This window comes from Danio rerio, chromosome 1 (assembly GCF_052040795.2).
Source record: "Danio rerio strain M-AB ecotype USA chromosome 1, GRCz13ab, whole genome shotgun sequence".
Classification (NCBI taxonomy): Eukaryota; Metazoa; Chordata; class Actinopteri; order Cypriniformes; family Danionidae; genus Danio; species Danio rerio.
In genome coordinates this window covers 27,234,402-27,259,338 of record NC_141021.1, presented here as the reverse complement: position 1 = coordinate 27,259,338, position 24,937 = coordinate 27,234,402, and the positions used below count along the sequence as shown (strand labels likewise).

General features: G+C 35.7%; 1 protein-coding gene across 3 annotated transcripts in view; it reads left to right on the top strand.

Moving 5' to 3' along the window:
* Window positions 1–24,937, top strand: part of usp53b (ubiquitin specific peptidase 53b) — a 66,106-nt gene that overhangs the window by 17,190 nt on the left and 23,979 nt on the right. The window contains exons 4-11 of one of the 3 annotated variants that reach the window (XM_087237214.1): window positions 720–854; window positions 4,128–4,241; window positions 4,446–4,528; window positions 5,593–5,698; window positions 7,382–7,528; window positions 10,794–10,943; window positions 13,559–13,727; window positions 24,208–24,321. In XM_087237214.1, coding sequence (XP_087093340.1) covers window positions 720–854; window positions 4,128–4,241; window positions 4,446–4,528; window positions 5,593–5,698; window positions 7,382–7,528; window positions 10,794–10,943; window positions 13,559–13,727; window positions 24,208–24,321 — 1,018 coding nt within the window. Of the gene's footprint in view, window positions 1–719; window positions 855–4,127; window positions 4,242–4,445; window positions 4,529–5,592; window positions 5,699–7,381; window positions 7,529–10,793; window positions 10,944–13,558; window positions 13,728–15,552; window positions 15,867–24,207; window positions 24,322–24,937 lie in introns of those variants that run through there. The other 2 variants (XM_087237215.1, XM_087237216.1) reach the window with 2 other exon arrangements.

Genomic DNA, 24,937 nt, shown 5'->3' with positions numbered 1-24,937 from the left:
TAATAGTGTAAATAAGAACTCATACAGTTTATTTAGTTACAAAAAGCCTAGAAGGGGAATAGTGCAGTATGTGACCCTGGAGTAATGACCCAAAACCAGACTTATGTTTCATGGGTATACTTTTGGCTCTAGTTTTAATAGGTCAAAATTATATTATTTTCTTTTTGCCAAAAGATTATTGGATTATTAAGTACAGATAATGTTCTATGAAAATATTTTCCAAATTTCCACTGTAAATATAGTAAAGCTTTGATCAGTAATGTGAATTGCTAATAACTTTAAACCACTATTAAACAATTTTCTTACTATTTCAGTTTTTAACACTCATATTATAGGTGTTCAATCATAAAATGTTTAATATTTAACAATGCTTTTCTCAGTTAGTGTCAATTTAACTCTCTCAATTTAACAATCTGTTGCGTCCTTTTTGTGAGGAATGCTCTTTGCATGCTGTGACTCATTGACTGTTAATTAATATTCTTCCTATGAGGATCTCAAATTTATTATGCTCCTTCATCAATGTTAGGATGATGTCTGTGTGAACAGCTGTCCTTGTAAAAAGTCTAGACTTACTGAGTTCTGAGACATAACCTTAAATGAACATGACACAAACCTTTGTTATCTCAATACATTTTACGACAACCTTTCAAATACTATTTCTGAAGGATAACTGTATTGCATTTCTGAATTGTGGTTCTGCATTTCTGTGTTTTTTCTAGAGCATCTTCTGTCAGTTCCAGCAGAGTCGAGAGCGGGCTCTGCCGTCAGACACTCTACGTCACGCTCTGGCCGAGACCTTTAAAGATGAGCAGCGCTTCCAGCTGGGTCTCATGGATGATGCAGCGGAGTGTTTTGTATGTCTGACCTCAGAGAGAAAATACAGAATTACATTTGAGCTGAGACTAGGGTTGTAACGGTATGAATTTTTCACGGTATGATAATCGTCTAAAACAATACCACGGTTTGACGGTTTCACGGTATACGGTATGTTACAAATGTTACAAAATAATAGAACAGTGAAGCAAATTTGACTTTTTCCAAATAATATATTTTTAGTTACTATAAACAACACCACTTACAATGAACAAATAAAAAAAAGAAAATAATAAATAATGTGTCAAAGTCCAAATAAAGTCCAAATAAACATGGTGCAAATCCTCAGTAAAAATAGATATAAATATTTACTATACTATAAATAGTTACATAACGAAACTAGATTCAATATGGAACATCCTTAGGTTTTATGTGCCAGCATGGATATGGTTGTCTATCGATATGGATTTGGATATGGTTGTCTGCAATGCAGACAAACAGCTGCATCTTCATTTGCGTCTTTTGAAAACAGCAAGAGCAGCAGTTCGTCTTTGCTGTGTCACTGTTTTGTCATGTTTCTGTGCTGCTGTGCATGCAAAAGTATTTAGTATGAGAATTATTTCATGCAAAACTTTTTTTTTTTGCGTTTTATTTAGCCGCGCATAAATGTATGCCTATGTCTCATTCCGTGTTGTTCAAAAAGCTTGGTCCACAAACAAAAGCGAAACCTATGCTTATTGGTTGTGATATAGCGAGTTTGAACCAATCTGGGCATGGAGGAGGGACAATGCATCAATGTATCATGTCTGATTTGTCCGGAGACACAGTGACGAGCGTTTCTTTGTCAAATCAGCGTTGTCAAATGTTGATGACGTAACCGCACTGATTCCGGAGCCTCTGAAAGTCCGCGAATGTTATGTGATACAGCACTGGAAAGCTGAGATTCTCTTCTTTATGCCAATCTTTGAATTGTATGAATCGGATCAGCGGATCAAAAGTTATTAAACATTTAAGAGCAATACTTATTTTTAGCCGCGGGCGGCTGTCTCGATCTTTAAGGGTTAAAACCGTTGATATGCAATTGTTCATGGTATGATAATCGTGCACGTTCAAATCGTGGTAAACCGTCATACCGGTATATTGTTACAACCCTAGCTGAGACGTAATCTGTTTCCATGTGTTTAACTGTGGTGGAGTGGAGGTTATTACTAAACCTTAGACCTTATTAAGATGTTAGAATCTAATACTTTTCTGGGTTCCAAGGTCACTAAGCTTTTTATAAAAAATTTGAGTTGCATTGCAGTGCTTAACATTGTATGTGGCTCTGGGGAGTTAATGTGGAAGAGTTAAAATGGTTTATATATCATCACTCTGTCAGCTGATCTCATTTGTTCAGGGTCAGAATGACCATCGCTTGTTCACTTGATGTTTACCTTCACAAACAAACTTCCGTGGGCAGTGGTCTAAGCCAGATTTCATGAGATCTACAGTGACTGAGTAATGCTACACTGAATATTGCTACTTTACTCTTTATAAGCTTATGGTTAGGATTATCTGCAATTATACACAATTAATTATTGTTAATACTACAGTAAATGTGAATAAAAATATTTAGTTGTATATACAGTATTTGACATTGGATCACAAAAAAGTTTTATGTTGCATGGATATATTTTTGGCAGCGTCTAAAAATACATTGTATTGGTCATTTTATTTTAAATAACAATACAGTACTATGTAAATATCCTGTTCCATGAAGATATTGTCTAAATTCCCAACAATAAATATATTTTAAAAATCTATTTGCTCAATTTGCTAATACTTAACATGGAAAATATAAACACAGTTTTGTCAATTTTTAGATTTCTTTTAAATCTTCAGATTTCAAATAGTACCAAAGTCTGACATTTTTCTGTCCTAACAAAGGAGAGCATACATCAATATTTATTCAGCATTCAGACAATGCTTGAATGTCATTTTCCAAAAATGGACACTTATAACTATGGTACAGTATCACATATGTGTATCACACACAGTATCACAACTTACAGTGTTACTAATGTTTCCACTGATACAAAGGAATGATTATTATTTCTCACTCTTATGTAGTTTCAAACCTGTGGGACATTTTAAAAATCAGTGGGGTCCAAACAATGTTTGAGTCTTTCATGTTCATGCTAAATATAACAAAAAGTCTAATTATATTGTATTAATTTAGGCCTAACCACCATTTTGATGGTATTAAGTTTGCATATACAGTACTGTGCAAAAGTCCTAAGCAATATACCAGCTTTGTTGGCCTAAGACTTACTTTGACACAATATATAACCAATCAGTCTCTTTATCAACAAAACAACAACAACAACAACAGCTTTTTTGTTCTAATTGTCTTGACATTTTCTGAGATAATGTGCTGTGTAATATCAGGCTTCTTATAGCCATTTTCAGAGTTCTTCTTTAGGTTTAGAGTGTCAAGTCTTTCTTTTTTGCCTCTATAATATTCATGTCTAGACCCTGTGAAGGACATTTCATGACTGTCTGTGTTTCATCAGCAGTTTTCTGTCTCCAAATAGGATTCTCTGCAATTAGCGGATCGTTATGATGCTGAAAATGAAAACTATTACCACTGAAGCTCCTTCCAGAATGGCATAATGGATTAAAATCTGTACTTTTCATTCAGAAATACATCAATTTAGACAACATTGCTAACAACATTGATAGAAATGCAGCTCAAACTAGGACAAACAACCTCTCTCAAATGTTTTCTTTTACATATTTTAAACAATTAAACCAAAATAATTTAAACTCTGACCTAACCTAAATCCTATCCTAACAAGCCATACGTCAATTGTAGGATGATTTATTCAGCCTGTATAAATCTCAATGTAAAAAAAAAAGACCAAAAAAAATAAATAAATAAATAAAAATACACCAATGACTGGTTTTGTAATAAAGGGTCTCTTATATCATTATACCATCAGTAAAACATTTAATGTTGGACTAAAACTTTTGCACAGCACTGTATATTATATGCATTATTTATGAGCTTATGGTGTAACAATAAATGTACAAAATTGTTCACTGTTTCTTTTTTAGGCTGTGAATAATTTGAATCCATTTAGTGCCATTGCTGTGCTTTATTTTTAAAGCAGCTGTTTGTGTGATTTGACCTACTTTGTGTTAGTTTGATAACGCTAATAATAACAATGATTGTTAAAAATAAGCATTAGATTAGCACTAAGAATAATTGTGTCACCAGACTCCGACTCATCCTTTTTATTTCTGCATTTTGTTTTGGAAACCTTGGGGCACAGGAGAACATTCTAGAAAGGATACACCTCCACCTTGTTTCTGACTCAGCTACAGAAACATGTACTTCCAAATCATGCATCACCCACCAGAAGTTTGCTATGACTCTCTATGAGCAGGTACTGTGATGTTGTTTGCTCTCTTTTTTATTTTCACTAAAACTGTCTCCTTGTCCGTCTCAACAATAACAAGAAAAACAACAACAGTCTTTTTGCTTCATGTAACTCTCAGAATTTGATAACTTTTGGATATCGATTACAATGACAGTGCTTGGTGGGTTGGTAAGACCTCACTTTATACTGACAGTGATTTCTCCTCTGTAGTTTGTTTGTCGTAGTTGTGGAGCATCATCAGACCCTCTCCCTTTCACTGAGCTTGTGCACTATGTTTCCTCTACAGCCCTCTGGTGAGTGAGATATCCTACTGACCCATTATAACCTTGCAACTTTCATATTTAGGGAGGGACATATACAGCTAAAAACACAAAATAATTAGCCCTCCTGTGAACATTGTAACTACTTTACTAATATTTACCAAGTTATGTTTAGTTTGGCTTGAAAGAACAAAATTAAGGTCAATACTATTAGCCCCTTAAGAAATTATATATTTTTTTCAATTAGTTACATTCATGTAACAAACCACTGTTGTCAAATTATTTGCCTAATTTACCTAAATTGTCTAGTTAGTTAACTAAATTGTCTAGTTAGTTAAGCTAGTTAAGTCTTTAAATTGCACTTGAAGCTGAATACTAGTATCTTGCAATATAACTTGTAAAATATTATGTACTGTCATCATGGCAAAGACAAAAGAAATACGTTATTAAAACTATTATGTGGAAAAGTGTTTTTAAAATCTCACAGTTAAACAGTGCTTTGCAAATATTTAAAAAAGAAAAAATAATTTCAGGGTGAGGCTAAAAAGTGGTCTTTAATTGTGTAGGCTATATACCCCTATGGAATAGTTTTTTCATAACCTGGTGTGGTTTCTCCTTTGGATTGCTTACTTTAGACATGGCAGTCACACTTGGATTTTCGACATTGCCTGAATGATTTTTAGGTCTGTTTGAAGGGAAGACGGAGGGAAGGTTATTTTGAGTTATTTTAAGTATTTTACTATTTTGAACTTTGACTGTGGTGCACACAAGTTTTAAGGTGTACTCTACTGTGTGTACATTCTGGTCAGTGTAGCTCAAACCATTGCAATGAATGGGTTTCACAGCTGGATGTTTTCATTCACTTACAGTAGATCATGCATTAATAGAAATTTTAATTTATTTTTTGTCAGTTTCGAAATATTGACTTTGTGAATGTAAACTGATCCAAAAAACAAATTGCAGCACTTTTAATTTCTATAGAGGTGTTAAACACCCTAAAGTAGATGTATGCTATACACTATTACACTATCTGTTATCTAGGGTGGTTTAGTGACAGAAATTATCCTTGTGCTTTTTTTTTGTTGCTTTTTTGCCAGTCAACAAGTGGAGCGAATCTTGGAGAAGACAGACAGACTGCGTTCAGACATGTTTGGTGAACTGTTACAGGCAGCCAACACCATTGGAGATCTCCGCAATTGCCCTGTATGTAAATCTTTTTTCTTTCTTAACCAGTTCATGTACGCTAAAAAGTGCCATATTTTGTGTCTACTGTACGATCTTGTTTTTAAAAAGTGATGATTTTTTGTTCTTCTTAAGTTTGTTAAGAGGATAAATCAAATTCCAATTCTGTTATAAATTTGTCATTAAAACCCTAAGATATTTCGTTTCTAAAACACTATTAAAGATCATAAATCTTCACTATTCTCTACATATTTTATCCATCTATCCATATTAGATATATTTTCTATAGATATTGGAAAAATTTCCTCTATCTGTCCATAACAGCTTAAGTAATGTTCATTTGAATGCCTACAAAAATATTAAAAACATTAATTTTATGAAATGGCTGGAATGCTTTTTCTTTCCAAAAACAATATTGTTTAATATTGTTTATATATTTACAGTTTGTATTTGTATAGTGTTGTTCTGTTCATTATAAGAATGAGATGGGTAATGACAGAATTATATTTTGGAGTGAACTGTCTCTTTAAAGTGACACAGCCTATTGTGTCCAGCATACCAAAGTGTTAAAGCCTGAAAGATTGTAATTACATATCACATATAACATTTTAACACCTTTTTTCTGCACTGATCAGGTATAATCACCTTAAATGTTGTTTTAAACCTGGTTTTTAAGAATGAATAACCAAAAAAAGTTAAATAGAATCTCTATAATCTCTATATTCTTACGTAGTTCTATTTGATTAATTTGCTATTGTAGCAGTTAACACTTAATGCATCTTAAGCTCTAGTTAATTATTGAGGTCTATAATTAATCCCAGATAACTGTAAATGTGTGACTGTTTTAATGATGTTGTAAAATAGGTGTCCATTCCATCAGAGTATCAGAATTGATCTGAAGCTTTAGTCGTACCACGTGTAGGACTAATAAATAACATGCCAAGATTAGCCAGAGTTAACCTCTTGACACCACAGGCAGCTGTAGAACAAGTGTTAAATTTGGATACCCTTCTGAGAATGCTTCAGAATACAAATTAGTAAAACAAATAGATTTTGACATGAATCATTATTTCTTCTCAAAAGAAATAATTTTCAGCTTACAGATTTTATATTATTATTTTTAAGCGAACAGTTGAACTCACCCTCACTCTGTTATGCTAAATCTAATGTTTTTGTACATTTTAAAGAATTTATTAACTGCCTTTTTTACATAAAATTATAATTAATGTAAAGTAAAAATTTAAAGCATCCTAAACATATCATGAATACACAGCTTACCATTACCAGAAATAATGTGCCACCATTATATTGGTTCAAAAATGCAAATATACTGTTAAGTTTTAATGCATTGTATTCTGTTCAGTAAATTTTTTTATGAAATTTTACATTAAGACTTGCACTTTACTTGATTAGTATGACAAATATCATTTTGATATCTCTTGTCTGTCATTTTGCATTTCTCTTTTCATTTAACTAGACTATTAAACTATCTCATTTTAATTTACAAATCTTTTCAAAATTCAACCTTCTTATATTTATAGATTCTCCCACCACATTATTACTTGCTTTTTCAAAATAGCATTTTTAAGGTGACCTTGATAGACACCATACAGATAAAAGGGTGTTCTTCTTACATACCAGAGCTACATTCCTTTGCTTGCCATTTTGTAATTGTAATTTGACCTGTGCTCTTGTGCACTGCAGAGTAACTGTGGGCAGAGTATCAAAATCCGCCGTGTGCTGATGAACTGCCCCGAGATTGTAACCATTGGCTTTGTGTGGGACGCTGAACAGTCCGACCTCACTGAAGATGTCATCCGCTGTCTGGGCCCAAACCTCAATCTGTCAGGGGTGAGGGACAAATGTGCCCGACTATTGATGAATTATCTGCTCATCAAAGTCAGATTTTACAATTCTGTGTGTTCAATATTATTATATTGAATTATACAACTGTATTGTCATTCATTAATTTTCCTTCGGCTTAGTTCCTTTATTAATCAGGGGTCAACACAGCGGAATGAATCGGCAACTTATCAAGCATATATTTTACATAGCGGATCCATTTCCAGCTGCAACCCACTACTGGGAAACACCCATATACTCTCACATGCACACACATACACTTCGGCTAATTTAGTTTATTCAATTTAGCTTTAGTGCATGTATTTGGACTGTAGGGGAAACCGGAGCACCTGGAGGAAACCCACACCAACACAGGGAGAACATGCAAATTCCACACAGAAATGCCTAATGGCCCTGCTCGGACTCGGACCAGTGACCTTCTTGCTGTGAGGTGACAGTGCTACCCACTGCGCCACTGTGTACAACTGTATTGTAATGCATGCAGTTTTTAATGCAATATGTAATAAATGCTTGTGAACACAAATGGGATCAACATATAGGCCAGTTCAAAATCCATTTATGCATTTTTACCCAAGGTAAAATCTTCCAAAAATCTTCATAAGAATAAAGGCTATACCAATAATTATCGACTGGTGGCTAGAAACTTCATTTTTACAGATGGTCAAATTGCAAGTTATGTAATGATCTTAAAATTTTAGATATAAATTGAACTAGATATTATTATGTTTGGATAATTTATTAATGATTTTCTTAATTGAGAATGTTTAGAGTACCAAGATCTGCACACAAGCTGTGGTAGACCAAATAGATGTTTTGTGCACTAAATTAAAAATGACTGTTATTCCAATGACTGATACATGGTCATGTTTTATTCAGTAATTCCATTGTTTTAGTTAGATTATGGGCCTGTGTAGAATTGCAGCCAAGTTTGTACAACATGGTCATATGTTAACTACAATGAGGGAACAAACTAAAAAGTCATGGGAACTAAACTGTCAAGCCCAAAATTATTTATTCGCCTGAACATAATGTGAGCTTATAAAAAAGAGGTTTGATCTTATAGAGCCATTACAAAATTGATTACAGTTTTTGTTAAAAAAAAACAACAACCCAAAAAAGTGTAACTTCATAGATTTGCAACTGGCTTTGTATTTATACAAAGTTGGGAGTGTAGTACACATCATCAGCAGACTTTTGACATCTCCCAGGCTGCAGCTTTCTGAGCCACCGATAATGCTTGAAGGCTTTCCACTCTCTTGAAGGACAGAAACATTTTAGAAGCACTGCTTTCAAAGTCAGATATTAAAGCTCAGCAGATTAGTCTGGTTCAAAAGAAGGCATAGATAAGCCTTCAGGACACTACCCAAGTCTCAGGTTATGACCTTGAGGTGGCTTGCATGCCAATGGTTTCCTCCTCAAAAACACATAACTCAATGGTACGTGGTAAGCCACTCTATAGCGTGAAGGGGGATAGTCCTGCAGAGAACCAGTTCTGAAGCAACTCCAGCAATAGATCTACTGGGCAATAACTGGGTGCAGAAAACAACTGCTGCATCATGAAGTTAAATTACTAGTATAATTACCTTGTGAGGAGAACTCTAGTGCTGAGAATGGTCAGCACAACCTCAGTTGGAAGACCAGAGTTTGTTTGTTGAGTCCGGTCAGAGGCCAAACCCTTCCACATGTATGGTCTGGCTCCCTGGCTGTGACAGAAAGTCTCTCCTTATGGAAATCATTCAAGAATAAATGTTGAGGAGAGACATTATATCTGAGCCCAAGCCAAAACAAGGTTACTTGTAGTAGATGGACCCTGTTCTGACAGACACTCTCTAGAACTCCTGGGAGCAAAGTGATCTGGAAATGTGTATAACCTAGTTTCTATACCATGGTGTTCAACCTAAAAAATGAAGGTTTGAGGCAGAACCAGACTGGACAATGATATGTTTCTTGTGAAGCTAATTGATCGACTTTTGGCTTTGCCAAACTCCAAATCACCAGATCATAATGGATTTTCCAATCCCTGGGTCTTAGCCCCTGTCTCATCTGGGTGTCTTCAGCATAAACTTGGTGGCATGGAATATAAACTGCACTGGCAATTTGCCCTGAACCAACAAGATCTGCTGTGCCAGTTTGTGACCACAGGTGGTTGACCTAAGAAACCACCAATATGTTGTCTGTCTGAGATCTGTGAGGAAAAAAAAACATCTCTCCACAGTCTTGTGGAGTCATGTGTAGTGACCTTCCAAAATTGCTCTCCAACCCATGTGGTCATTAATCCCTTGCAATGACAGGGTTGCTAAGAGCACTGGGCCTTGATCAAGGACCAATCTTTTTTAACATATAAGGAATGTAGTTTTTTGCTTGTTACTTTGATCTGACATATATACTCACATTATATAGAAAACATAATGTCTAACATAATGTCTAGTTAACAAGGTGAAATGACCGCCTCATGTTGAACTTTTAACAGTCAACGTTTCTTCATTAAACACAGGGTTAAATTTATATAGTAAAATAAATGCAGTATTTACTGTCGCAGTATTTACAGTAGCACAAGGAAGGAGGTCTTCTCAACAGATATGGTAAAGACCATTTTGCTTCAGTAAGCACTGAGAAATAGCAGACTGGGCCATATGACCAATCAAAGCAGAGTAAGCTTTCAGAAATGAAAGGTTTAGAAAGAAGAAATTAGCAAACGAATTGAACACTGTAAAAATAGATGGTTTCACACAAATTCTTCATGGTGTCCCAACACAAATCAATTAATTTAGCTTAACTGTTTTTACAAATTTAGGGTGATTGAACATAAAAAGTAATTTAGAATTGTGTAGTTTTTCAGTGGTGAAGCACCCGTTTAATACTTGTTCAATTCTACCTTAGAAACAAATATTTGAGACTTTAAATGCCACATTGCGCTGGAAATATGTGTTGCCAAAATCAACCTTTTTAAAACCGGATTCCCCTCTGTTAGACCTCAGTTTCCTCCTCAGCAGTCATATGAGTGCTGCAGGCCAATATCACATATGTATGGGTCACTACACTGGAGAAGACATGAACCTTGGCACACTTTGACAAAACCATCCGGTCTGTACCCTCTTAGCTAGAGGCAGTTTACTGTTTTATTTAGATTTTGAGACATCGAAGTTTGATAAAATGGGAATAATGTAAAGCAGTTCTTTGCACAATACTTTCATTGCTTCAACCTAACACTTTTAAATGTCAATTTGCATTGTTCTGTCTGTTTATTCTTCAGCTGTTTTATAGAGTCACCGATGAAAATGCCAAGAAAAGAGATCTTCACCTGGTGGGAATGATCTGCTACTCTAGTCGACATTACCTAGCATTCGCTTTTCACAGCAAGTCTTCCAAATGGATCTTTTTTGATGATGCAACAGTGAAAGAGGTATTTACACACACATTTCTTCATATACAAAATAGTGAAAACTTTTTCATGGAAGTGGGCTACCAATAAGAGACTATAGGTATAAATACCACAAGGTCACTATAACATAGCCTGTATCATGCGTCTGCTAAATAACAACTTACCACTAGTTAAGCTATTTGGATTACAGTGTAATAAAGTTGCAGATTATATAGCAGATCCTTCCAATGTAAGATTTCCAATGAATATCTTACACACATTCAGATTACATATAGCAGATTACAGGTTTTCCCCACTGTGGGCCATGTGATGCAAATTAAATTTTGACTTTATTATTATTATTATTATTATTATTAATTCGTTCATTCGTTGTCTTTTGGCCTAATCTCTTTATTCATCAGGGTTGCCACAGCGAAATGAACCGCCAACTTGCCCTTACAGCTGCAACACAGTACTGGGAAACATTCATACACACTTGTTCACACACATACACTAGGGCCAATTTAGTTTATTCAATCACCTATACCACGTCTTTGGACTGTGGGAGAAACACAGAGCACCTGGAGGAAACCCAAGCCAACACGGGTAGAACATGCAAACTCCGCACAGAAATACTAACTGACCCACACTGCAAAAAATGCTTTTCTTACTTAGATTTTTTGTCTTGTTTCTAGTCCAAATATCTGGAAATTCCTAAATCAAGAATAATTTTCAAGACAAGAAAAACATAATATGCCAATAGAGAAATAATATGCCAATAATAAGTTAGTTTTTCCTTAAAACAAGCAAAATAATCTGCCAATGGGGTAAGCAAAATAATCTTACGTCAAAAGAAAAAACAAGAATATTTTGCTTACTCCATTGGTAGATTATTTTGCTTGTTTTAAGGAAAAACTAACTTATTATTATCACATTATTTCTCAAAACGAGAGAATATGTTTTGCTTGTCTAGAAATTGCCTCTTAATATAAGAAATTTTACATATTTAGACTAGAAACAAGACAAAAAATCTAAGCAAGAAAAGCATTTTTTGCAGTGCAGCCGGGACTCGAATCAGCAGCCTTCTTGCTGTGAGGCGACAGTGCTAACTACTGAGCCACCGTGTCACTATTATTATTGTTAGTAGTAGTAGTAGTTGTCGACACATAGTTATAATTGTAAATACAGACTTTTGGGACACATTTGGGACAAATACAAATTAAACAAATAAAATGGCACATGGTATTGAGTTTCTTAAGAACTCTAGATCAGACAGAAAGTAATGTAGTTAAATAACCATCAGAAAAAAACACAAGCATGAAAAAAGTGTGCTCATTCAGTTTTAGTTAAGTAGTAATCATAATTTTACCTAAATGAAAATGTAATAACAAATTTGAACAGTTCTCACATGGTACAAATTTATATAACGTCAGGGGAACTAATTCATAAATTGTGGCCACAATATCAGTTGTTTTGACTGTTGTTTTTTTTTTTAATTGTTTGTAAGCAAAACGTTTCCATTTTTAATTCATTATTTGCACACCAAACCTAAAATCACTATATAAAAAGCCATTACAGCTACTGGATGATGTTTAATAAAAGCATACAGGGATAAAATACAATGGGAAGATGAGTTACAAATATTGAGAAAAGTATAGCCTTTCAAGATGGCAGGGTTTTAGTCCACATAACATTTCCTCCATATAAAGTAAAGTCAAATGCAGATGCTTGTTAGGGAATCTATTTATAGTTGAAGTAATTCTAATTACCAGACTGATAATGAGGTGCAGATTGAATGAGCTTAACTAAGTGCAGAGCTTAGTTAAGAGTTACAGCAAACAGTTTCTATGAGATGTGATTTATGTACTGTGTCTGGCAGATGGTCACTTAAACCTTTCTCCTTCCTGGCCTGAGCCCCAGTGACTCAGATACTGTTACTATGAAGAATATTTACCAATTTTAAGAATGTCTCCTTCCCAAAGGGTATGGAGTCAGTCTTTTTCTCAGACCATGTTATAATGATCTCAATTATTAATAATGATCTCTTATTAATACATTTCTATTTAATCTATTTAGCAAATGTTTTATTAGACATGATATAGAGCGGATTACAGTGTCTGAAATTTTTTATTACTATTACAGAGACATTATTAGTGTTAATGTAAATCATTTTTTAATCACTTTATTTTGATAGTCCTTTTAACACATTTAGTTGTTTATAAGTTGCATTGCAACTCTGATTCTAATTTGAGTATTAGTAGAAAGTTAGGGTTGGGTTAAGGTTAATGTAAGTTGACATACTTGCAACTGTTCTTATACTCAGGAGAAAGTCTGTTGTTCAAGCAGTGTAAGCAGCTACAGTATTAAGCAAACAGACTACTAATATTTGATTGAGAAATAGTTAGCATGTAGTTGCATTGTAACTTATAGTCAACTAAATGTGCAAAAGGGACCATCAAAATAAAGTGATACCAATCATTTTATAAAATCTGCATTTAGAATTAGCAAGCACTTTTACAACTGGCTTCTGGTTAAAGAATTCTGGCTCCTAGTTTCAACTGGGCTGTGTTTGCAGATGTATCTTATAAAAACTCTTTGTTCAATTTCTACCTTTTGTAGTATACTAACATATTGTTGTTACAATATCTTGTGTCCAGATTGGCTCCAAGTGGAAAGATGTGGCATCTAAATGTATTCGGGGTCACTTTCAGCCTCTTCTCTTGTTTTATGCCAACCCTGATGGTACTGCAGTGTCCAATGAGGATGCCCCCCGACAGACCACCATGTGGTCACGTTATAACTCTCCTCTCAATGGAAAAGGGACAGGTAAGACTTCACATCTTGCTTACCCCTAGCATTCTTAGATTCCTGTAACTAATGACTTTAATGTAACCGATGTAAAGAATCCTTTCAAACATTTTAACAGATTAACCAATAGTTATTCGTTGTACAAAGTTGTTGTTAGGTAGAAACAAGTCTATTTACCACCCTTAAAAAATAATTGCCACCCCATCTGCCAGCCCAGCATTGGTAACCCAGTGTATTAAACATAAGTCAGTTATCTTGGCTGTTTTACAGCATGTGCTGTTCATTTTAAGCACATAAAATAACATGCACCTGTAAATAAAGAAAATAAATAATATCTAATAAATTGCAGTCCAAACAAACAACTTGTATGAACTGCTTTGTTTTAGTGAATTCTGCAGCCACCTACTCTCCTCTATGTTGCCAAATAAAGTAATTTTAGTCATATTTTAATACTGACACCTCAAGCCTCGGCTGGGTCAGTTGGCATTTCTGTGTGGATTTTGCATGTTCTCCCCGCGTTTGCGTAGGTTTCCTCCGGTTTCCGCCACAGTCCAAAGACATGCGATACAGGTGAATTGGGTTGGCTAAATTGTCCGTAGTATATGAGTGTGAATAAGTGTGTATGGATGTTTCCCAGAGATAGGTTGCAGCTGGAAGGGCATCCACCGTCCACCGTCCATAAAGCATATGCTGGATAAGTTGGCGGTTCATTCCGCTGTGGCAACCCCGGATTATTAAAGGGACTAAGCCAAAAAGAAAATGAGTGAATATTTGAGCTTATTTTACAAATTTGTGGGGATAGCTTTTTATTTATTTATTTTTATTTTTTGTGTAAATATTTGACAAACATTGTATTGGAAATAATGTATCAATTGGACTAAAATTGACAGTATCAAATTCAATGCAATAATCCTTGCTTTAGTGTTGCCACACCATAAAGAAATTTTTAGATCCACCCCTGTACTAAAGTTGAAAAAATAGGAGCGTTCACATCACAATAATAATGACGCAGATAAATCATTCAGTTTAGCAATCGCTACTTTTTTTTAGTTAAAGAATGACAAAAACACATTTTTATTTTAAAATTATACTTATTATAATTTTTACTCCCAATTATTGTTAAGGGCGTAGCACGATCGCCTCACAGCAAAGTAGGTCACTGGTTCAAGCCTCGGCTAGGACAGTTGCCATTTCTGTGTGATATTTGCATGTTCTCCCTGTGTTCGCGTGGGTTTCCTCCGGGTGCTCCGGTTTCCCCCTCAAGTCGAAAGACATGCACTATAGGTTAATTAACTAAGCTAAATTGTCCGTAGTGTATGTGTGAATGAGAGTGTATGGATGTTTCCCAGTGATGGGTTGCATGTAGAAGGGCATCTGCTTGATGTACTTGAAATGTTGGTGGTTCATTCCGCTGTGGCAACCCCTGATTAATAAAAGGACTAAGCTGAAAAGAAAATGAATGAATAAATGAATTATTATTAAAATGTGAATTTGTGAAATACTGTTTTCAGTCATCGTTGTCGTTTGTATGCCAACCCACTTATTTAATTATAAACTATAATAAAATTATAAATACATCTTCAGATCACTTAGCTGTTGTCTGTTGCATCCATGAAACTACCACATATGAAACTATTAATACATAGGTAAAATGTGTAAAATAACAGTTGTAGTAGTAGTAGTATGTGTAAATAGTAGTAGTAGTAGTAGTAGTTGTAGTAGTAGTAAGTTGTTTTTTATGAACATTAGCTACAAACCACTTTTTAATATGTCCTAAGAGTTACGTAAACTCCAGCATTCTATTGAGAACTCTTATTTTAAGCACAAATCCTGGTTTCGCAGCGAGCATTTGCGGGTGGATGAGTTGATTTCTGCTCGGCTTTCTGAACTCTACCAAGGACAGGGATTATCACCCACGCGCACTTTCTCTCCCTGCCTTTCACTTTATCTCTCTTGCTCTCTCTCTCGTTCTGTCTCTCCTAATCCCTTCCCTCTGGCCTTTGCCATGCACTGCTATTCTCTTGTCCCTTCTACCGAATTTTCTCTCCATTCTTGCTTTCGTCTGACTGATTTGCTAAATGGATATTCTCCCCCGGCTGTCATTCTCACAGAGTCCTATTGGAATGGGAAAGCATTCTTATTTTAATATGAATATCTGTAAGTAGCGCTTGTTTTCCTTTTCTTTTTCTTATAAGTTTTATTTATTTGATGTTTGTCAGTAGTTGTGCAAAGAAGAGATTGTTTACTTGGATGTGTACAATAGCACAGAGAAGTGTCGTGCTGTATATTAGTAACTATTGCTGTTGTGCAGCAGCAATTTATCCACTAGATAACTTCCCTCCACCGTTGGACCGTAGTGTGTATCTGCTCAGTTTTTTGTTGACTTTAAAATGTCTTAATGTGTTTCCTGGATTTGTTCCTCTGGTGCTTTTGGAAGGATGTTTAATGTGGGATCTGCGCCAGCTTGTTCTTGTAGTCTCTGCTGAGCTCTGTTCTTTAGACTGAGCTGGCAACACTTCTGCTGAGCAGAACACAGATGCTCTCCCGCTAGTGATAGACTGCTCACAGTCCCATGATTTCATCAAAGCTGTTAACTTTTTGCTAGCTTTGAATGCTGCTCAGTTTGAAGATTATTATTCAATTATTAGAAAATAATGCACACACCAATGTTGTGATGTGGTTACAGCCTGATGTATAGTTTTTTTTGAACGTTTGGCTTTCAAAAGAATGTTTTGTTCATAAAGTGACTAGAAGAACATCAAACCAAATAAGAATTATCTATCTATCTATCTATCTATCTATCTATCTATCTATCTATCTATCTATCTATCTATCTATCTATCTATCTATCTATCTATCTATCTATCTATCTATCTATCTATCTATCTATCTATCTATCTATCTATCTATCTATCCATCCATCCATCCATCCATCCATCCATCCATCCATCCATCCATCCATCCATCCATCCATCCATCCATCCATCCATCCATCCATCCATCCATCCATCCATCCATCCATCCATCCATCCATCCATCCATCCATCCATCCATCCATCCATCCATCCATCCATCCATCCATCTGCATTTTTTAAGGTCAAGTTACATAATAAACATTTCATGGTACTTTTCAGCTTTTTGTTTGTTTGTTTGTTTGTATTATTTCTATCTCTCCCTTAAAGTTAGATTATGTTATGATTGATGCCGATTTAAATCCAGTGAATTTTGTGTTGTTTTGTTTCTGTGGTGTAACAGTATTATGATTCCCTATTTGTTTGATTTATTACAGTATTTGTGTGTGTACAGTTGCTCTTCATCTGTGGGGAATGCAGTAATCCATGTGCTTGTTTTTTCCCTCTTCAAACATCTGTGGCGGCTCACTGCGTGTCCTACATAAGCACATAATAAGCAAGTTTAGCCTCTCTCTCTCCCTCACAGCATGAGTTTGCAGACACAGCAGAGATGTAATGTAGTTTAGTCTGTGCAAAGCTGTTTGTTAAGATACAGACTGCATTGGCTTATTTAATTATTTAACTCAGTGTCCTCTGGATGAGATGCTGAGTCAGTTTGGAAAGGTCTTTCTCTGCAAATACAACACAGCATAAAAATTAGGCAGTCTATGGCAATGTTATAATTTATAATATTCAAATGTAGTATACTAGCTATATTCATTTTATTACCAGTGTTACAAATACTCAAATTTCTGTATTTGAGTAGTTTTTTTCAAGTTTAATAGTAGTTTAGTAGTAAAAAAAATATATACAAAAATGTTTGACTTTGTGTGTAAAGACCTTGATTTACAGTAGGGATATACACTACTTTAGGGTTGTTGTTTATTTATTTACTTAATCCGTGATTGTTTAAGTAGAATAATCAATTCTGTGATTCTCATTTAATCAAATCATGCATGGAAAAAACACGACAGACAGACTGAACGCAAGACACATGGAGCAAACATGTACATTGTTAAAAGTCTCCTAGGAGACACAAAATCATTACTCACAGGGATCTAGAGACTGTTTTGACTGCATGTGAATGATGCGACACAATACACATGCTTTGTTTGTGGTACCAACTGTTGGGCACTTGTAGATTGTTTGTTTGGGTTTAAAGTGCATAAGTGAAGTTTATTTATAAACTTATTTCAAGAGGATCACATGCTTATGATTGCTTGCGGCTGGTCCTGCATTATCCAATTTATGATTCACCAATCAGATGATTCCCAAGCCACTATAAATACCCTAAGTTCCATATAACAGCCATCTTTGTTTTGAAGAATCCCCCCTTCCACAAATACTTCTCCTTTCCTAGACTGGTGGTATTTCTGTGCAGAGTTTACACAGTCTCCCCATGCTCACGTGGGTTTCCTCTGGGTTCCCCGGTTTCCTCCCACCGTCCAACATGCAACTTAAGATAATTGACTAATCCAAATTGGCACCATAGACATGCAAATAATAAGTAGTTTTCTCTTAAAAGCAATCACTATCTGTTTATTAGCTACTACAGCTGGGGAGTTCTTGAGATCTACCTGAGCTTAAACTCCCCTCTCGCCTTACAAACAGGATGGATCCCTGGGCTCATGGATCTTATGAGCTCAGGGCTCTCCCCCGCGACAGCATGCCAAACAAGCTTTATAATCAATCATCAGCTAAGTGTGAACCCGTGAGGTTACACAGGTTTCAAACTCATCAACCTGCTTTCAGTCAGCTTAGTAAAGGTGTGTTTATTAATATAATGTGTTTTAACATTAAATTAATCTAAAATTTTAAATTTAGAGGGGACTTATTATTCCCCTTTTTAGAAGATGTAAAATAAGTCTTTGATGTAGACCTAGAGTGTGTATGTGATGTTTCAGCTTAAAATACCCCATACATTTTTTTAAAAGTTTTTGAAACTGTGCCTGTTAGGTTTGATCAAAATTTTCCTGTTTTAGTGACTCTCGCTTTAAATTCAAATGAGATTGTGAACCAGCCCTTTTCAAAACAGAGCGGAGCTTGCAAGCACCTATGCATCAACATAACTGCAGATTTAAAACCAGGAGTAATGCTATCTCTGTGAAAAATAAAAAATGTCAAAATAAGTGTCTTAGAAGATGGAGACAACGGTGTTCATCTGTGCATCCTAAAACTTTACATTTATAATGCCTCTTAAGGGGGTAGCACACCAGATGCGCCATGCCACGCCATGCATTTTAGAATCTTACACATAGATTTCTATCAGTGTACACACACCGGCACTGCAAGTCAGTGGCTGCTTGTGTCGCCCAGCTATGACTCAAGCTCACTGTTCATATTTTTGCCATGCAACAGAGTGCCATCTTAATATTCATTCATTTATTTTCATTTTAGCTTAGTCCCTTTATTAATCTGGGGTCGCCACAGTGGAATGAACCGCCAACTTATCCAGCATATGTTTTACGCAGAGGATGCCCTTCCAGTTGCAACCCATTAATGGGAAATATCCATACACTCTCATTCACTATGGACAATTTTAGCCTACCCAATTCACCCGCATGTCATTGTGGGGCAAACCGGAGCATCTGGAGGAAACCCACGCAAACACGCAAACTCCACACAGAAACGCCAACTGACCCAGCCGAGGCTCGAACCAGCGGCCTTCTTGCTATAAGGCGACAGCACTACCTACTTCGCCACTGTGTCGCCGCAATCGGAATTGTTTCATCTTAAATAACATTCAAATGTGAGCGTCTGTGTGGAACTACAAAGTGTCATGTTCACATCATGTCGCTGAGCGGCACATCCAGTGCGACCCCCTTTAGTAGCTGACAGTCTTTAGCTGGTACAGTGTGACACCTTTAATGGACAGGGATTTGCCCTCTCATAACATGTACAAAGGAAGAATGTCAATCGAAGTGTTATATTACAGTTTTTCTCAGTCGCCATGATGTTGAGTATGATGTGAAAAAAAAAAAAAAGTCAGATGTTGATGACACGTCCTGAGAATGCTCAAGACAGCACTATTTACTATTTGAACAGCCATTTGAAAACTACAGTAAAGTTAGACATGACTGCATTTTGTGAGATATCTGAGTACAATACCCTGAATATGTATGTTTCACATTTTTGCTGCATATGCTTTATGCAATTCTAATTTATTCACAGCATTGTGCAAAAGAATAAATACACCCTTATTTACAACAAACATAAACTCCCATTGGGTAGAGCTGTGCACAACTGTAAACAATATAGCAGTACATATTGGAACTGAACCTACAACATACACAGGTCTGTAAATCATTCAGAAAATTGTTCAGTTTAGAAGACATTTTCAGGGAAAAAAAAAAGATTTAAACATTTTTTACAAAATTAGTTTGACAGATATTGACAACTAGTTCAACATTTTTGTATGACTCAAGTAATGAAATGAGGACTATTAGTTTTATATAGAATGACTAATTAGCATTCACAGGTTTAGTTAATTTTGTCTGACATGACATAAGCAAATAATAATGTTATAAACAGCATAAAGCAGTATGAATTCAATTGAAGCAGGTTCAAAATCATTTGCAAGCATTTGCTATGATGTGCACAAATAACTAATTGTTTTGAGAAATGCATGAACTGTTGAGCAAATCCAAGTAGTGTTGTGAGAAATGCACCAAAGCCACTGAGAAAAACTGTAAAGTGCAATTATAAAAATAGTAAGAATTAATTTTAGAGTCTTTAGAGTCTGGCTATATTTACACACTATTGCCACATAACTGTGATTAAACCTCTTATAAATTAATTTTTGCATAATAGTTCCCCTTTAAAGTGTAAGAATGGCAAAAACTTTACCTTTCACTTAAAAACAACCTTAAAGGAAAATGCCACTGTTTTAGACTACATTTTTAATTTACAGGGTATAAGGTGGAATATTATTTACACTGTAATATTCACTGCTTACAGCTCTTGTGTACTCTTAAAAAGGCTACGTTTTACCCACACTGTATTTTGAATGAAACAGATATAGTAGTGCAGATACATTTAATTTATTTGAGGTACATCTTTTGGCAAGTAATGCTACTTTCGCTTGAGTATGATTTTTCCATCTCTTTAAATAAATGGAAATTGTATAATTACTTGCCAATACAGGGCTCAACAAAGTTTACACCAGTCAACAACAGTGAATTGTTTATTTACCCTTTTGTCATTGCAAATTTGCACTTCTTCCTTCCTTTTTTCTGTGGAGCTCAAAAGAATAAGCTTTTACCGGTATATGTTTTATTATATATTGTTTTTAAATCAACAATGGTGCAAAATATCTGCAATATTTCACTGTTTCACTCAACTTTAATTCAAGTTTTAGAAAGTGGTTTTAGTATGGCCAGCAGGGGGCACTCAACCTGTTGTCTGTTTGAGTCCCTATGCCCCAGTAAAGTGAAGCGGACTCTATACTGTCAGTTGGTGCTGTCTTTCGGATGAGATGTTAAACCAAGGTCCTGACTCTCTATGGTCATTTAAAATCCCATGGCACATCTTGTAGGGATGTAACCGCACTAGGGATGTAACGGTATTAGAATTTCACGGTACGGTAATACCTCGATATGAATGTCACGGTACGGTATTTATTGAATAATTTACAGGAAAAACTAAACTTATGAAAATACTCCAAAAAAGTGCCAAAAGTATCAATGACATACAAATTAGCAATCTATCTGTAAGCTTTGAAACAGGAACTTCAATTTTAATAACAAAAAAATTATTAAACCATGTAAAAAATAAAGTTTCAATTTAGTATTGTTGAAAACTCATCACATTCAACATTTAATCACTCACTCACTCACTTAGATAGAGATGGGTTTTAAGGAAAATTATCATATAACTATAATCTGGTAAAAGTTGGTATCTTTGGGTATTTACAATGTCCCCTGCAACAGAAAAAAGCCCACTCATTTGGGACTGAGGTTTCTGGGACAGAAATATGACCATAAGTGACATAGAGGTCTCTTTGCGGTACAAGTCAATGTCTGCATCAATCTGAACAGTGTGCTGTGTTTCTGCAGTCCCCATGACTGTTATTAGTCGTATTCCCCAACTTGCAGGCACGTGCACAAATAGGGCTCAACCTGTGCAGTGCACATGCCCTTTTTAGTCTTGGATAGAAAATGCCCCCCCCCCGGCTTTACAGTACGCGCACAACAACACAGCTGATCAGAACGCGCTCGACAACAACGCCATTCAGTACGCGCGCGGCAACAACACCTGCTTAGGTTCGATCATTTCCAGCTCTTTTTCATCCCCGCACACTCCATTTCTGCATTACTGGATCTATAGCGACAACAAACCGCAAAGGATGATGGCCACGCCTGGGCTGATGGGAATTATAGTTTCCGCTACCTCCCGTTCGCTTCATTCGCCTGATCAAATTTTCTCAGATGACCTATAGTTTTATCGAGTCATGCGACTACAGTAATATCGAAAAAAATTGCTATTGCGGTATGACGTATTTTCAATACCGTTACATCCCTAAATCGCACTGTCCTGGCCAAATTCCCGCCATTGGCCTTTACCAATCATGGCCTCATAATCGTCCCCATCCACTGAATTGGCTCTATCAGTTACTCTCCATTCCACCTATAGCTGGTGTGTGGTAAGCGCACTGGCATCATTGTGCTTTGTCTGTCATCGCATCATCTAAGACCCCGTTTACACTAATGTGCTTTAGTTTGAAAATGCATAAGTTTTGCTACGGTTACGCCAACCGTCCACACTACGCTGGAGTTCTCGAGCGCCGAAAACGGAGCGTTTCGAATATGCTGGAGAGACCATTTTCATTCTAAAACGCTGCTGCTCCGTCTCAGTGTGGATGATGGAAAATGGAGACATCTGAAAACGGAGGCGGGGCTGCAGACATTCGCCTCTCTGATTGGGGCTTTTCCTCAATATTAAGTAGCCTAACACACACAGTTCAGCCCTGCATCCTCCCTTGTAAGATTTAGACTTCGCAAGTTTGATCAAGGCTGCAGTCTCTTCTTCTCAGTTTGATATGGAAAACAGACTATACCGAGGACATGGGTAAATCTTCAAAGGGAACAGTGTACTTTATAACTTCATTCACATCACCCTGGCTACGTTGTTTCACTTTCTCAATAATAAAATGTAAACATGATTTAAGGAACTGTCTATCTTCATTTTAATATTAGCAACTTAACAGACAGCAGAAATGTTGAGGCATCGTGCTGCATAATATGAGCGTCATCTTCACTGTGTGGATATTTATAACAAAACGGAGCCTATAACAACACTGCCTCCTTTCAATTTCAGTGAAAATACGAAACATACACTCTCTTTTGCTGAATATCAGTTTTACTAATCGATAATGGCCTTTATTAAGTTTATACATTATAGGAAATAAAGGCAAGCTATCTAGGCTACGTTACATTAATCATTAACTTATCTTAGCGCTCAGCCAAAACACGTTACCTGAGAACAATTAATAGATTCCAATGACCAAAGTCAGGGAATATGTCGTTAGATTAAGACAACAAGATGAATGAAATATCACGTTTAATAAATATAGTGAGATTTGATCACGCGGGAGACTCTTGATAAGAAGTCCGACTAGCACAGCTCTCATCTGGGTAGATGGGCTGCAGCGCTTGCCCGAGAGTGTGTGTGTGTGGTCACAGGATGTGCGTTTTCAGCGTTTTGGTGTGGACGGAGAGCTGTTCAGAAACGCTGGGTAAAACGCGAGTGTGGACGGGGATCGTTTTCATTCTAAAACGCCGTTTTAAAACTAAAACGCAATAGTGTAAAAGGGGCCTAAGTCAGGGGTCACCAATCTCGGTCCTGGAGGGTCAGTGTCCCTGCAGGGTTTAGCTCCAACTTGCCTCAACACCCCTGCCTGGATGTTTCAAGTATACAAAGTAAGCCCTTGATTAGCTTGTTCACGTGTGTTTGATTAGGGCTGAATCTAAAGTCTGAAGGACACTGGGCATCCAGGAACAAGTTTGGCGATCACTGATCTAAGTGGATGCTGAACACTGGTGGTGGTGTGGAGAGTGAATGTAAAGCGCTTGTAATTGTTTTAGTTTTACTTAACAGCACTGCAAATAATTGACATATAGCTGAAAAGTATACCTTTTTAAGTTTCTTCTGTTAACCACAAAAAAAGATATTTTGAAGAAACCTGGAAAATTGGTATCCAATGAATTCCATAGTATTTGTGTTTGACATACTATGGATGTCAACAGCTTCTGTTTTTCAGCCTTTTTCATGCTATCTTCTTTTGTTCTTTTTGTCATAAAGGGTTAAGATGACTTGAGGGTGCGTAAATAGTACATTTGGTGAACTATTCTTTTAATGTTTAATAAAACATTTAGTATTTTTACAGCAGAACTCAGTCATCACCAATTAACTCAAACAACAAATACATTTTTCTACTTGTGAAAATGAAACATTTGCAAGGCTGAGTGTTATACAAGTATACATTAAAGAAAGGTTTAGGTGAACATGGGTTTACCCCTGTGATTTCTCTGTCTCTGTTTGTTTGACAGACACTCAGCTTTCAGGCTGTAAGAAACTGGACAGTGTGAGAGATGCGAGTGCTGGTTCCCAACGAACAAATCAGGGATCTCACAAAACACCAATGCAGTCTTCAACCAGCCGGCGTAAGTCGTCATTATTAAAATTATAAAAAAAATTATATTTTAAAAAAATTTGTATTTATAAATTTATATTTAAAAAATTTTAAAAACTATAAAATTATAGTTTGTCAATTTGTGCAAAGACTTAAAGGATACTTCATCATAGTTAACACAAGATTTGGACAAAGATAATCTGTCTGTCCATTAGGCTTATGACAGTAGCAAATTTTCTTGTTGTACATCTTTCCCAAAGATTATTCACAAACAGTATTGCAATCTTATAAATATATATATAAATATATATATATATATATATATATATATATTATACTACTATAGTCCATATGACATAGTCAACATTCCTGCAGTGGTTTGAGTCTGTCAAAATTGTAAAAACAAACAAACAAACAAACAAACAAACAAACAAACAAACAAACAAACAAACAAACAAAATACTTCTAAAAATAATAATAGTAATCATGCATTCTGATCTAAATGTAATTATATACGATAAATAAATGAAAATAATTTTTTATGACCATATATGATTTATATATGACAATAGTCTGCATATTAGCCACTGTCAGTGGATTTATGTTTTAGTATACAATATGGAATATTCTGTAGAACATATGTAGGC